The sequence below is a fragment of the Lathyrus oleraceus genome, chromosome 3 (assembly GCF_024323335.1).
Source record: "Lathyrus oleraceus cultivar Zhongwan6 chromosome 3, CAAS_Psat_ZW6_1.0, whole genome shotgun sequence".
NCBI classification, from domain to species: domain Eukaryota; kingdom Viridiplantae; phylum Streptophyta; class Magnoliopsida; order Fabales; family Fabaceae; genus Lathyrus; species Lathyrus oleraceus.
In genome coordinates this window covers 406,195,882-406,211,173 of record NC_066581.1, presented here as the reverse complement: position 1 = coordinate 406,211,173, position 15,292 = coordinate 406,195,882, and the positions used below count along the sequence as shown (strand labels likewise).

At 40.7% G+C, this 15,292-nt stretch overlaps 1 protein-coding gene across 1 annotated transcript; it reads left to right on the top strand.

The window, feature by feature from the left end:
* Positions 1-13,008: 13,008 nt before the first annotated feature.
* On the top strand, positions 13,009-14,391 carry LOC127131469 (uncharacterized). The gene has a single exon (XM_051060389.1). The coding sequence runs from the start codon at positions 13,009-13,011 to the stop codon at positions 14,389-14,391; it is 1,383 nt and encodes a 460-aa protein (XP_050916346.1).
* The last annotated feature ends 901 nt before the right edge of the window (positions 14,392-15,292 follow it).

Genomic DNA, 15,292 nt, shown 5'->3' with positions numbered 1-15,292 from the left:
TAAAGTAAATGTTTATATTGTTTTTTTATATTTGTTTATGTTGTTACTAACCGTTTCGTTTCAGTTTCAGCTCGATTAACTCCACTGACTACTCGTAATACTAACTATTCATAGCTAAATGTGTTGTAATAATTTACTTTCTCGCATTTTTTATGTTCTGTATTGTGTGTTTAATCGTATTGTTCACGTTTTATGTTAAAAAATCAAAAAATCCAAAAAAGAGAAACCCGATGCGATTCCAACGGTCGCCGTTTAAGAAACCCTTTTCACACACTCACAAGCTTACTCTTGGGCTTCCTTATAATGAGCCCATTTATTTATTGTTTCAGGGTTTAGGCTCATTCAAATCTTTTGCCAGCTTTGGCTTTTCAGTTTAAAAACATTTTCAAAAGGACGTGTCAGTCTCGAAGCCTCCCGCCTAGGTCGAGCAAGAGATGGCAAGACACGCCAATCTAAAATCAACAAAACAGACTTTCCCCTTTTCTTTTGGGAGAACTACATGGATTCTGATTTCTCCATTGCGCCTTGGAGATACGTAGGCATGAAGTCTACGACTTTATCGAGTCCAAAAGCAATAAAATCAAGTTCTTTTCTCATCTCCCCAATCAAACGATCAAAGCGAAAAAAGCAAAGCATTCACATAAACATAAGCAAAAAGGTTCCTGTGGAGTACCACAGATGTAGAGGGTGCTAATACCTTCCCTTTGCATAACCAACCCCCGAACCCGTAACTCTAAAGGGATTTATTGTTATTTTTCCCTTCCTCTTTTTGGATAAAATAAAAGACGGTGGCGACTCTTGCATTTAAAATATTTTTCAAACGGGTTAAGTTCAATCAATACTTAATCTCGTGAAAAATCCCGCCGCGACAGAATGGCGACTCTGCTGGGGACACAATGATTAAACTTATTTAAGGGTTTAGTCTATCTTTGCTTGTTTATATGTTTGCTTTGTGGATATTTGCTAAATTGTATTGTTTGTAATGTTTGTTATTTTGGGTTTTGGGGGATACTTGTGATAAATCCTATACCCGGATTTGGGGCACATTTGAGATAGGATGGATGATAATTCAGGTTGACTTGATAGGAGACAATCCTTACCGAGTTGACTTGAGCCTTTGTCCGCTTGGTGGAGGCCTCTTTGAGGGTGATAGTGGTAAAACAAGTCATTTGTGAGGCATTGTTGCTTTCGACGGGCCCGTGAAGCCAAGGACCTTAGTTTACCTTTACCCCATCTTGGCCTTACTTAGGATGTGATGCGGTGACCACTTGGGACCAAAAGTCTGGTTTGGTTGATACGCGATATCACACTCAAGCGAGATTCTTTTGAGAATAATATTGGAAAGCGAGCAGTTGCTTAACCCGGTATTATCCGAAGAAGGATCCATAACCTTAGGAACTTTTAGAACCCGTTTGGCAGGTGAACCTTAGAACTTATCTTGGGGCTTTGTCCTAAACTCCATGCTGGTGATGAACTTTGAGCCTTGTATTGTTTGACCATGTTTGTGTTTGTTGCATTCATGCATGACATGCATTCATTCCCATCATTTCAACCTTTTTTCAAGGAACTTAAAGTGAGGATTGCAAATATTGCAGGAAACATGGATTTTGGACGGAGAAGTGTGAAAAAGTACAATCTCATCAATCCAAAGATAGATGAACTAAAGAAACTGGTTTCTTCGATCGCAGATCCTATTGGTTTCAGAGACAGATATGGGGCACTTATATCTTTATTGACACTTAGGATGGAAGAAGGGTTATTGCAGACATTAGTACAGTTCTATGATCCAGTCTATCACTGTTTCACATTCCCAGACTATCAACTCATGCCTACATTGGAAGAGTATGCCCAGTTGCTTCACATCCCAGTTGCTGATACAATACCTTTCGCTGGTTCAGAAAAGTTACCCGAGCACAGTTCTCTTGCAAAAGTGTTGTACATGAAGAAGTCAAAATTCAAGAATAACTTCACCACCAAAGGAGGACTTCCAGTTTTCACTGCCAAGTTCTTAATGGGGAAGGTTTCTTATTTTGCCAGTCAAGGTTGTGATATTATTGTGGAGCATCTGTTCGCCTTGTTGATCTACGGTTTGTTACTATTTCCTAATATTGAAGGTTTTGTGGATTCATATGCTATACGCATCTTCCTAAGTGGTAATCCTGTTCCAACTTTGCTCGGAGACACCTATCATTCCATCCATTACCGTACTTTGAAAGGAGGAGGAACCATAGTCTGCTGTATACCGTTACTCTACAAATGGTTTGTCTCTCATCTTCCTAAGTCAGCTACTTTTTGGGATCGCAAGTCAGGACTTCAGTGGTCATAGAGGATTATGTCTCTTACCCAGTCAGATATTGCATGGTATAGTAGAGTTTTAGACGATGTGAAGATCATTGATAGTTGCGGGGAGTTCCCCAATGTGCCCTTCATGGGCACAAAGGGAATCATTTCTTATAATCCAGTACTTGCTAGGAGACAACTCGGTTACCCTATGAAGGACAAGCCTCCTAACATTCTTTTAGAAGGTATTTTCTTGAGGGATAACGAGGAGGACCCTACCATGAAAGAGAGAGTAGTAAGAGCTTGGCATCGTGTTTGTCGCAAAGGGAGACTTGAATTGGGTAAGAAAGATTGTACCTCCTATGAGCCGTACCTCTAGTGGATCAGAGCCAGAGCTATACAGTTGAAAATGCCATACCCACATCATGATCCTATCAAACCCGCTCCGTTGAAGACCCCCTACCTTCCGCTAGATGACAAAGAAGAACTCCAAGCCACCTTGGAGAGGGTCGAAAAAGAGAGAGACGCTTGGAAGGATAAGGCCCAGGTGCTCGAAATGGAAAATGAAGAACTTCAGAGACAGTTAAAGGAGCAGAGTGGAGAAGATCGTGCAGGTAAACGTCCAAAAGTGCAAGAGGATTTATTTTCCTCAGGCACAACAGATTACTCCCAGATTCCACAGTCCTCAGGTGCATGGAAAGGTCTTGTAGACAGTTTGGTGAAGGAGAAAGCTTTTATGCAGAAGGCCTATGAAGAAAGAATTGAGAGACTTGAAGGACAACTCCTACTTGTTTATGCTCGTCCTGATGACACATGTCCTTAAATGGTTTTCTTGGTTGTATTTTGGGTTGATATTTTTGTATATTTTGATAAAAATGCTTTTTTGTTATAAAAAATGTTTGCAATTCTATCTTTTCCTTCACTTAGAGTTCCTTGGAAAATCATTCATTTTGCATATCCATGCATCACGTGCATACAGGTTGTCTGTCTTGGTCCAGTCTTTTAACAGTTGCTTCCCGCCAGCAGATCCATTTCAAGCTGACGCATAATTACAACACAAGAGCCAACTACGAAAGAAGAATGGAGATAACAGATAACGAGAACCGAGAATTGAAAGCTCAGGTTGACCGCCTTTCTGCTATGGTCGAGACATTGATAGCAAACCAAGCAGCCCAAGTTGCTCAACTTCAAACAGCACAAGCTCAGGTTGCCGAAGCACAAGATGCACAGATCCAGGCGCAAGCACAGGCAGCAGAGATGCGCAACCAAATGTTAACCGCCCGTCTACAAGCAGAGGAAGCCCAGGCTAGGGCTCAAGTTCATAATTCAGGACAGACTTCGGCACAGAATCAACCTTAAATTCAGAATCAGACAACAACAGCACCCGTCACTACAGTCATCGCTTCAGAAATCAACATTGTCCCAGTCACTTCTGTTACCATCACAGCATCCCGTCCTTGGGAAATACCCAGGGATCTTAATCAAGATAGATATCAACAAGAGTTTGTTCCACCAAATTCTCCTGTCTTTACTAATGTGCCTCCCGTTGTTCACTATACTCCTCACCTAGGAGAACCTGTCTATCACGGCCCTACCCCAAGTGAGGATCCTGGTCTCAATGATAGAATGGATGAATTCCAGGATCAGTTTGCGGAATTACAAAAAGAGATAAAAGCTCTTCGTGGGAAAGAACTGTTTGGCAGAGATGTAAATGATATGTGTTTGGTTCCATACGTAAGGATGCCAGCAAAATTTAAACTACCAGAATTTGAAAAGTACAAAGGAAGTTCTTGTCCACATACCCATTTGGTTATGTACGTGCGAAAGATGTCAATGTACACTGTAACACCCTTCTAAAATACCCTAAATATTTAATTAAAGCAACAGCATATAAATCAATATCAGAGTAATCATGCACCAAGGGTGTCACATAATACTTCACATAATTCACCGTAAAAATCAGTCATGCTCATTATTTAATTCAACATAAACACTTCTTTAAAAATTCTCAGCGGATAGAAACATTCAACATCTGTAATATCTTAAAATTAACATTTATTCAACAAATAAAACATCCCGTCCCGATGTTACATCTATCAGAGCATGACCCACTAAAACCACTCTAGACTTCAAGCACTAGCTTCTACTCAACTCACTGCTCGTTACCTGAAAAATATAACTGTAAGGGTGAGTTCCTCAATCGATATAACAAATATTATAAATCATCATGTTATGTTAAGTAACTTTACACGTTAATCACCCACATCATATCATGCATTCGGTAGCAGCATATTCAACTCAACATCATATTCAAACACAACGTAAATGCAACTCAATGAGACTCGACTCTTCATGCATGTGGTACCATTTGGAGTAAAACTCCCAACTTAAAATCATTGCCAGTTTAGTGGGCATCAAGGCATAAGCCTTCAACTTTCAACTTAGAATTTTTGCCAATCCAGGCCAACGTGGTGTGAGCAAAAGCCCCATAATTTTGCCAATCCAGGCCAACGTGGTGTGAGCAAAAGCCCCGACTTAATGCATATGAATGTATATGGCATGTACGACTTGAAGTTCCACAACATAATAACAACGACAACATAACAGCTTTTTCAGCAACAACAACTTAAAAATCAACTTTGGCTCATCAGCCTACAACTCAGCATTTTCAACAAAACAACTTATATTCAACTTTGGCTCATCAGCCTACGACTTAATATTTTCCACAAAAACAACTTATCAACATATTTGCATCAACATTTCGCAACATAGACTCCACGAATTTATTTATCACAATTGGATACAATAGGCCAATCACCAATTACACTTACATCATAAAAATCAACCATTTTTTTTACATACTGCAACAGTGTTAACCGGTTAACGCTATAGGTTAACCGGTTAACGCAGGCAAAACTCAACATTTTTCACAATTTATAACAGTGTTAACCGGTTAACACCCTGGGTTAACCGGTTAACGCAGGCGAAACAGCAGTTCCTGCGCTAACACAAGGCAGAATGCAGAGTTTTCCGCATTTTCCGCCGTTGGAGGACTTCCGGACCTCCGATTCAACTTCCGTAAAAAGCTATACGCTCAGAAATTCACAATACACTCAAACACAAATTCAATTTCAGCTTTAATACAACTTATTCAACATAATTTCTCAACATTCTAAATCCCAATTAGGGTCAATCGACGGCTTATCACTACCCATTACATGTTAATCGATAATACCCATTAAACGACAATAAACCCCCCTTACCTTAACAATCCGGCAACTCTTCGAGCTTCAAGCTTTTCCGTTCTCCAACCTTTGCTCTACAGCTCCTTCTCTTGCCCTTTTCCTCTTTCACGATGCTTCTCTGCTTTTTCACGTAAAACCCTTCTGTTCCAAAATGAGACTCTTTCTCTTATTTCCAACTTATATATTTTCCAAATAATTATTATTCCAAAATAATAATAATAATCCAATAATTCAACTTTATTTAATTAAATTAATAAAATAATATTAACTCAATTAAATAATTCTCTTATTTTAATCGGGGTGTTACAACTCTCCCCCACTAAAAGAGTTTTCGTCCTCGAAAACATACCTCAAACAAATAACTCTGGATAGGACTCCTTCATCTGACTCTCCAGTTCCCAAGTCACATTGCCACCTGCTGGTCCTCCCCAAGCTACCTTCACTAAGGAAATCTCTTTACCCCGCAACTGCTTCAACTCTCGATCCTCGATCCTCATAGGTGATGTTTCAACAGTCAGGTTATCTCTCACCTGTACATCATCTACTTGGACTACATGCGACGGATCATGAATGTACCTCCTCAACTGAGACACATGAAAAACCTCATGCAAATTCGCAAGTGACGGCGGTAAAGCGACACGATAGGCTACCTCTCCTATCCTCTCTAAAATCTGATAAGGACCAATAAATCGAGGTGTCAACTTCTTCGACTTCAAAGCCCGACCAACACCTGTTATCGGAGTAACACGAAGAAACACATGATCTCCCTCTTGAAACTCAAGTGACTTCCTCCTCTTGTCATGATAACTCTTCTGACGACTCTGAGCCATCCTCATCTTCTCCTGAATCATCTTAATCTTTTCTGTAGTCTGTTGAACAATTTCCGGTCCGACCACAGCACTCTCACCGGACTCACACCAACATAACGGTGTCCGACATCTCCTACCATACAAAGCTTCAAACGGCGCCATACCAATGCTCGAATGAAAACTATTGTTGTAGGTAAACTCAATCAAAGGTAAATAACAATCCCAACCACCTCCTTTTTCCAAAACACAAGCTCTCAAAAGATCTTCTAATGACTGAATCGTCCTCTCAGTCTGACCGTCAGTCTGCGGATGATATGCAGAACTCAATCTCAGCTTAGTTCCCAAAGCATTCTGCAAACCTTCCCAGAATTTCGAGGTAAATCTAGGATCTCTGTCCGAAACAATACTCGACGGAATACCATGCAAACTTACAATCTTCTCAATATACAACCCAGCCAATTTTTCTAACGGATAATCCATTCTAATCGGAATGAAATGAGCCGACTTTGTTAATCTGTCAACAATCACCCAAATAGCTTTAAAATTCTTACTCGTCCTCGGTAAACCAGAAACAAAATCCATACTGATACTATCCCACTTCCACTCTGGAATAGCCAACGGTTGCATTAGCCTAGACGGCTTCTGATGCTCAATCTTTGACTTCTGACAAGTCAAACAAGAATAGACAAAACTCGCAATTTCTCTTTTCATTCCCGGCCACCAAAATAACTTCTTCAAATCATGATACATCTTCGTAGCTCCAGGATGAATACTCAGACCACTACGATGTCCTTCTTCAAGAATACTCTTCTTAAGCTCGGTAACATCCGGAATACACACCCGACTACCAAACTTCAAAATACCATTCTCATCAACTCTGAATTCGCCACCTTGACCTTGATTCACTAGAGTCAACTTATCAACCAAAAGCATATCAGATTTCTGACCCTCTCTGATCTCATCCAGAATACCACTTGTCAACTTCAACATTCCCAATTTAACACTATTGTGAGTACTCTCACACACCAAACTCAAGTCTCTAAACTGCTCAATTAAATCCAATTCCTTAACCATTAACATAGACATATGTAATGATTTCCGACTCAATGCATCAGCCACTACGTTTGCTTTACCCGGATGGTAATTCAACCCAAAGTCATAATCCTTCAGAAACTCTAACCATCTTCTCTGCCTCATATTCAGCTCTTTCTGATCAAACAAATACTTTAAACTTTTGTGGTCACTGAAAACCTCAAATCTTGACCCGTACAAGTAATGTCTCCATAACTTCAGAACAAACACCACAGCTGCCAACTCTAAATCGTGCGTCGGATAGTTCCTCTCATGAACCCTCAGCTGTCTTGAAGCATAAGCTATAACCTGCTTATTCTGCATCAACACACCACCCAAACCCAACAATGAAGCATCGCAATAAACTTCAAATGATTCCGACGAACTCGGTAATATCAGAATAGGAGCAGTAGTCAACCTTCTCTTTAGCTCTTGGAAACCTTCTTCACATTTTGAGTCCCAAACAAACGCTTGCCCCTTTCTAGTCAACATCGTCAACGGTAACGCCAACTTAGAAAATCCCTCAATGAACTTCCTATAATAACCAGCCAAACCAAGAAAACTTCGAATCTCAGCAACAGACTTCGGAGCTTCCCACTTAGATACCGCTTCTATCTTAGAAGGATCAACAGCCACACCACCTCTTGAAATCACATGACCAAGAAAACTTACCTCTCCTAACCAAAATTCGCACTTGGACAATTTAGCAAATAACTTCTTTTCTCGTAGGACTTCTAAAACCACTCTCAAATGTTCAGCATGCTCTTCTTCAGATTTCGAATACACCAAAATATCATCAATAAACACCACAACAAACTTGTCTAGGTACGGATGGAAAATCCTATTCATATACTCCATAAATACTCCAGGTGCATTAGTCACACCAAAAGGCATTACAGAATACTCATAATGTCCATACCTTGTTCTGAAAGCAGTCTTCTGAATATCTTCAGTTTTCACACGTATCTGATGATACCCAGATCTCAAATCTATTTTGCTGAACACACTTGCACCAACCAACTGATCCATCAAATCATCAATCCTCCGCAAAGGATACCGATTCTTGATCGTCACTTTATTCAGTTGCCTGTAGTCCACACACAACCTCATAGTGCCTTCTTTCTTCTTAACCAATAGCACTGGTGCACCCCACGGTGACACACTCGGACGAATAAATTTCTTATCCAATAGATCTTCCAACTGACTCTTCAATTCAGTTAACTCAACAGCAGACATACGGTACGGAGCCATCGATATCGGCCTAGTACCAGGTACCAAGTCAATAGAGAACTCCACTTCACGCTCTGGCGGCAATTCATTCACTTCTTCCGGAAACACATCAGGAAAATCACACACCACAGCTAGATTGCCAAACACCAGTTTATCTTTAGCCTCTAAAGTTGCTAACAGCATAAACAACTCTGCCCCATCAGCTACTTCTTCATTCACTTGCCTTGCTGATAGAAACAAACTCTTTCCCTCCTCAATCTCAGGAAAGATCACCGTCTTATCAAAACAATTGATAGAAACTCGGTTAAACACCAACCAGTTCATACCCAGAATAACATCAATCTGCACTAGTGGAAGACACACTAGGTCCATCCCAAAGTCTCTACCAAAAATACTCAAAGGACAATTTAAACAAACCGAAGTAGTAGTCACTGAACCCTTCGCAGGAGTATCAATTACCATACTACCAAACATCTCAGATATCTCTAACTTAAGTTTCACCGCACAATCCAAAGATATAAAGGAATGAGTCGCACCTGTGTCAATAATAGCTACAAGAGGAAAGCCATTAATATAACACGTACCTCGGATCAAACGATCATCTGCAGAAGTCTCAGAACCCGATAAAGCAAAGACCTTGCCTCCTGACTGATTCCCTTTCTTCGGCTTCTGACACTGACTTCCAATATGCCCTTCTTCGCCACAATTAAAACAAATCACTTCCTTGTGCTTGCAATCAGCTATTGCATGGCCAATCTTACAACAGCGAAAACACCTCTTTACTTCAGCAGTGCATACATTACTCTTATGACCAGCCTGACCACACTTGAAGCAAACTATACCAGTAGGAGCACCTCCCCCACTAGCTCTCTGAGCCGGAGCAGCTCTTTGTCTCCCTTTTCCAGCTGGAACATCATACGGCTTGCCACGGTTTTGATGTTGCTTGCCTCTGTGGTCACTGACAATCTTGTAATGAGCATTATTGTCTTCCTCAAATATCCTGCAGCTATCAACCAATTCAGTAAAAATGCGTATCTTTTGATACCCAACAGCCTTCTTAATTTCAGAGCGCAGTCCATTTTCAAACTTGATGCACTTTGAAAATTCAGCACCAGCACCAGTGTAATGAGGATAAAATTTGGACAGCTCCACAAATTTCGCAGCATAATCCGTGACAGACATGTTTCCTTGCTTCAGCTCAAGGAACTCAATTTCCTTCTTACCACGGACATCTTCCGGATAATACTTTCTCATGAATTCCCTACGGAATACATCCCAAGTAATGACTTCACCTGCCACGGTCAACCTCTCGTGAGTCTCTAGCCACCAGTCATCAGCTTCGACTGCTAGCATGTGAGTACCATACCGAACCTTCTGAGCTGGAGTGCAATCCATAACACGGAAGATTCTCTCAATCTCTTTCAACCATCCCAAGGCTGCATCTGGATCATGCTTCCCTTTAAACACCGGCGGATTCTCCCTCTGAAAAGTCGCCAAGCTACGTGACCCAGCATCACCACCAGCATTTGGCAAGTTCTGCACCGCTTGTGCCATTGCTTGCATTGCGGCAGCCATTGCAGCGTCATTCCTTCCAGCCATCTCAACTTATCACTACAACACAACTTAAAAGTTAGACTAGTAACAATTACACAATTGTTAGACAGTACGACACGACAACTGGCCGGACAGACCAACCTGCTCTGATACCACTAATGTAACACCCTTCTAAAATACCCCAAATATTTAATTAAAGCAACAACATATAAATCAATATCAGAGTAATCATGCACCAAGGGTGTCACATAATACTTCACATAATTCACCGTAAAAATCAGTCATGCTCATTATTTAATTCAACATAAACACTTCTTTAAAAATTCGCAGCGGATAGAAACATTCAACATCTGTAATATCTTAAAATTAACATTTATTCAACAATTAAAACATCCCGTCCCGATGTTACATCTATCAGAGCATGACCCACTAAAACCACTCTAGACTTCAAGCACTAGCTTCTACTCAACTCACTGCTCGTTACCTGAAAAATATAACTGTAAGGGTGAGTTCCTCAATCGATATAACAAATATTATAAATCATCATGTTATGTTAAGTAACTTTACACGTTAATCACCCACATCATATCATGCATTCGGTAGCAGCATATTCAACTCAACATCATATTCAAACACAACGTAAATGCAACTCAATGAGACTCGACTCTTCATGCATGTGGTACCATTTGGAGTAAAACTCCCAACTTAAAATCATTGCCAGTTTAGTGGGCATCAAGGCATAAGCCTTCAACTTTCAACTTAGAATTTTTGCCAATCCAGGCCAACGTGGTGTGAGCAAAAGCCCCATAATTTTGCCAATCCAGGCCAACGTGGTGTGAGCAAAAGCCCCGACTTAATGCATATGAATGTATATGGCATGTACGACTTGAAGTTCCACAACATAATAACAACGACAACATAACAGCTTTTTCAGCAACAACAACTTAAAAATCAACTTTGGCTCATCAGCCTACAACTCAGCATTTTCAACAAAACAACTTATATTCAACTTTGGCTCATCAGCCTACGACTTAATATTTTCCACAAAAACAACTTATCAACATATTTGCATCAACATTTCGCAACATAGACTCCACGAATTTATTTATCACAATTGGATACAATAGGCCAATCACCAATTACACTTACATCATAAAAATCAACCATTTTTTTTACATACTGCAACAGTGTTAACCGGTTAACGCTATAGGTTAACCGGTTAACGCAGGCAAAACTCAACATTTTTCACAATTTATAACAGTGTTAACCGGTTAACACCCTGGGTTAACCGGTTAACGCAGGCGAAACAGCAGTTCCTGCGCTAACACAAGGCAGAATGCAGAGTTTTCCGCATTTTCCGCCGTTGGAGGACTTCCGGACCTCCGATTCAACTTCCGTAAAAAGCTATACGCTCAGAAATTCACAATACACTCAAACACAAATTCAATTTCAGCTTTAATACAACTTATTCAACATAATTTCTCAACATTCTAAATCCCAATTAGGGTCAATCGACGGCTTATCACTACCCATTACATGTTAATCGATAATACCCATTAAACGACGATAAACCCCCCTTACCTTAACAATCCGGCAACTCTTCGAGCTTCAAGCTTTTCCGTTCTCCAACCTTTGCTCTACAGCTCCTTCTCTTGCCCTTTTCCTCTTTCACGATGCTTCTCTGCTTTTTCACGTAAAACCCTTCTGTTCCAAAATGAGACTCTTTCTCTTATTTCCAACTTATATATTTTCCAAATAATTATTATTCCAAAATAATAATAATAATAATCCAATAATTCAACTTTATTTAATTAAATTAATAAAATAATATTAACTCAATTAAATAATTCTCTTATTTTAATCGGGATGTTACATACACCAACGACCAAAGGATGCTCATTCATTGTTTTCAAGACAGTCTTACCGGTGCAGCTTTACGCTGGTATATGGGATTAGACAGTTCTCAGATCAAGACTTTCAACGATTTAGGCGAGGCCTTTATCAAACATTACAAATACAACCTTGATAATGTGCCAGACCGAGATCAGTTGAGGTCCATGCAACAAAGAGAAAAGGAGACATTCCGTGAATACGCGCAAAGGTGGCGCGAAATTGCAGCACAGGTTGTTCCACCTATGGAAGAAAAGGAGATGACGAAAGTGTTCTTAAAGACTCTTGATACTTTTTATTACGAGAGGATGATTGCAAGCGCTCCTACAGACTTTACTGACATGGTAAACATGGGAGTCCGTTTAGAGGAAGCAGTTCGAGAAGGGCGTCTAGTTAGAGAAGGAAGTTCATCTTCAAGCGGGGCAAAGAGGTACGGCGGTTTTATGAAAAAGAAGGAACAAGAAACTAATGTTGTGTCCTATAATCATCCAAGAAGGATCAATTATCCTTACCATTCCCAACACCAACATATAGCAGCCGTGACTCCAGTAATCACTTCCGCTCCAGTTCAAGTCCAATACCCTCAGCAGCGTACCAACCGCTTCCAACAGAATACTCAGTATCAGAAACAACATCAACCTCAACAACATCAATAACAGTTACAACAACGTCCACCACAGCAACAAAGAAGAACCAATTTTGATCCAATTCCGATGTCATATGCAGAATTGTATCCAGCTTTGATCGCTAAAAACCTTGTGCAACCACGACCACGACCTCCTTTACCAGAAGTGCTACCTTGGTGGTACAAGCCAGAGGTATCTTGTCCCTTTCATCAGAATGCTCCAGGTCATGACTTAGACAACTGTTTTGCTTTAAAGTTGGAAGTACAGAAGTTGACAAGAGCAGGTATCCTGACCTTCAAGAACATGGGTCCCAATGTGAAGGACAATCCAATGCCAAGTCATGGTCCTTCATCAGTGAACAATATAGAAGTTTGTCTCAATGAACAACGTGTTACGAAGATAGAGGAGATTCAGCAGTCTTTGGTTGAAATTCATTCTGTTTTATGTGCTCATGGTCTATTCCAACATGACCACCAGATCTGTGGTACATGTTCAGTCAATTCAAGAGGTTGTAGAAAGATTCAAGATGATTTGCAAGGCGTCCTTGATCAGGGTTTGATTCAGATTTCTAGACAAGTGAGTTCTCCAGAATCACAAGAACAAGAGGTGAATGTCATCATTCCTTGCTTCAACATTCCAGAGAAAGTAGAGATAGCTTATCATCCGAGGGAGCCAGTAGTGATTTGCCCTCCGGGCCCAATGCCTTACACTTCAGATAAAGCGGTCCCCTACCGCTATGCAGCAACTATTATTGAGAACGGTAAAGAGGTCGAGATTAAAACCTTAGCCTCAGTTACCAATATCGCAGCAAATAGCCGAATGACGCGCAGTGGCCGCGTGTTCGCTCCGCCGGTTATCCCAAGTAGAAATGTTGAGAAAGATCCAGTAGTCGTGGTACCAGTGACAAGAGAAGCAGAAGGGCAAACAAGCAATTCAACCCTTGACAAAGAAACAGATGAACTACTCAGAATTATCAAGCTCAGTGACTACAAAGTGGTAGATCAGTTGCTACAGACACCGTCAAAAATCTCGATCCTGTCCTTATTATTGAATTCAGTTGTCCACAGAGAAGCACTACTGAAGGTGCTTGATCAAGCCTTTGTAGAACAAGATATAACAGCAGAGCAGTTCAACAATGTTGTAGGCAGCATCACTTCATGCAATGGCTTAGGCTTTTGTGATGAAGAACTGCCAGAAGAAGGAAAGAATCACAACTTCGCTCTCCATATCTCAGCCAATTGTCAAGGGGATTCTTTGTCTAATATCCTAATTGACACCGGTTCATCTCTGAATGTCATGCCCAAGTCTACCTTGGTGAAGCTAAAGTACAAAGGGGGGCAAATGCGGCACAGTGGAATTATTGTGAAAGCGTTCGATGGATCAAGAAAAACAGTCATTGGAGAAGTTGATTTGCCTATTGGTATTGGACCACACGTATTCCAGATCACTTTCCAGGTTATGGACATAGTGCCAGCTTATAGCTGTCTGCTCGGACGCCCATGGATTCACGAGGCGGGTGCCATTACATCCACGTTACACCAAAAGTTAAAGTTTGTCAAGAATGGGCAAATAGTGACGGTTAATGGGGAGCAGGCTATGTTGATTAGCCACCTTTCATCGTTTAGTGTGATAGAAGTAGACGAGACGGCTGTTCAAACTCCATTTCAGGCCCTGACCATCGAATGATTACAAGAAAAGTGAAGGTTCAATCGCGTCATTCAAAGACGCCCAGCAGATTGTCAAGACAGGTCCTACAGAAATGTGGGGCAAGGTGATAGAGTTGTCAGAAAACGTTAACCATGCAGGATTAGGCTTTGTTGATGGAAAACAAGTGTAGACTTCAGTGGTGCGACCTTTCAAAGATATCTTTCACAGCGGTGGGTTTATCAACATGGTAGCAGTTGAGGAGGATACTTTTGAGGGAAAGACAGAAGACGAAGGCCCCAGATTTATGACACCAGGAGTAGTTATGAAGAACTGGACCGCAGTTGACATCCCACATTGTGTCCACATATCAAAGTAATTAAGCTTTTCAGTTTTCAAAAATCTTCCGCTTTAGCCCAAAGCGCGAAGCATTAATTTTGTAAAATGGGCACTTTTGTCAAAAACGTACTATCCATGAAAAAGATCTTTTGTGTTCCTATACACTTGTGTCCTTTTATCTTCTCAGCTTTTTCGGAAAATGGTAACACAAAAAAAAAAAACCTTAAAAAGAACACATTTTTGCATGTCATGGTCAGTCCTCTAAAAACAATTGTTTGTACAGGTTACTTAAACCCGTTGAACACAATGACATCATGCCCTCTCCCAACTTTGAACATTCTGTATTCGAAGCTGAAGAGGAAGAGTGGGATGAGATTCCAGAAGAGGTCGCCCGCCAGCTTGAAAATGAAGAAGACACTATTCAGCCATACAAGGAGCCTTTGGAAACAGTCAACTTGGGTTCGGAAGAAAATGTGAAAGAAGTCAAAATTGGAGCATTGTTATCCCCACAGGTCAAGGAGCAATTGATCAGCCTGTTGAAAGAGTATGTAGATGTGTTTGCTTGGTCTTATCAAGATATGCCTGGTCTCGACACTGACATCGT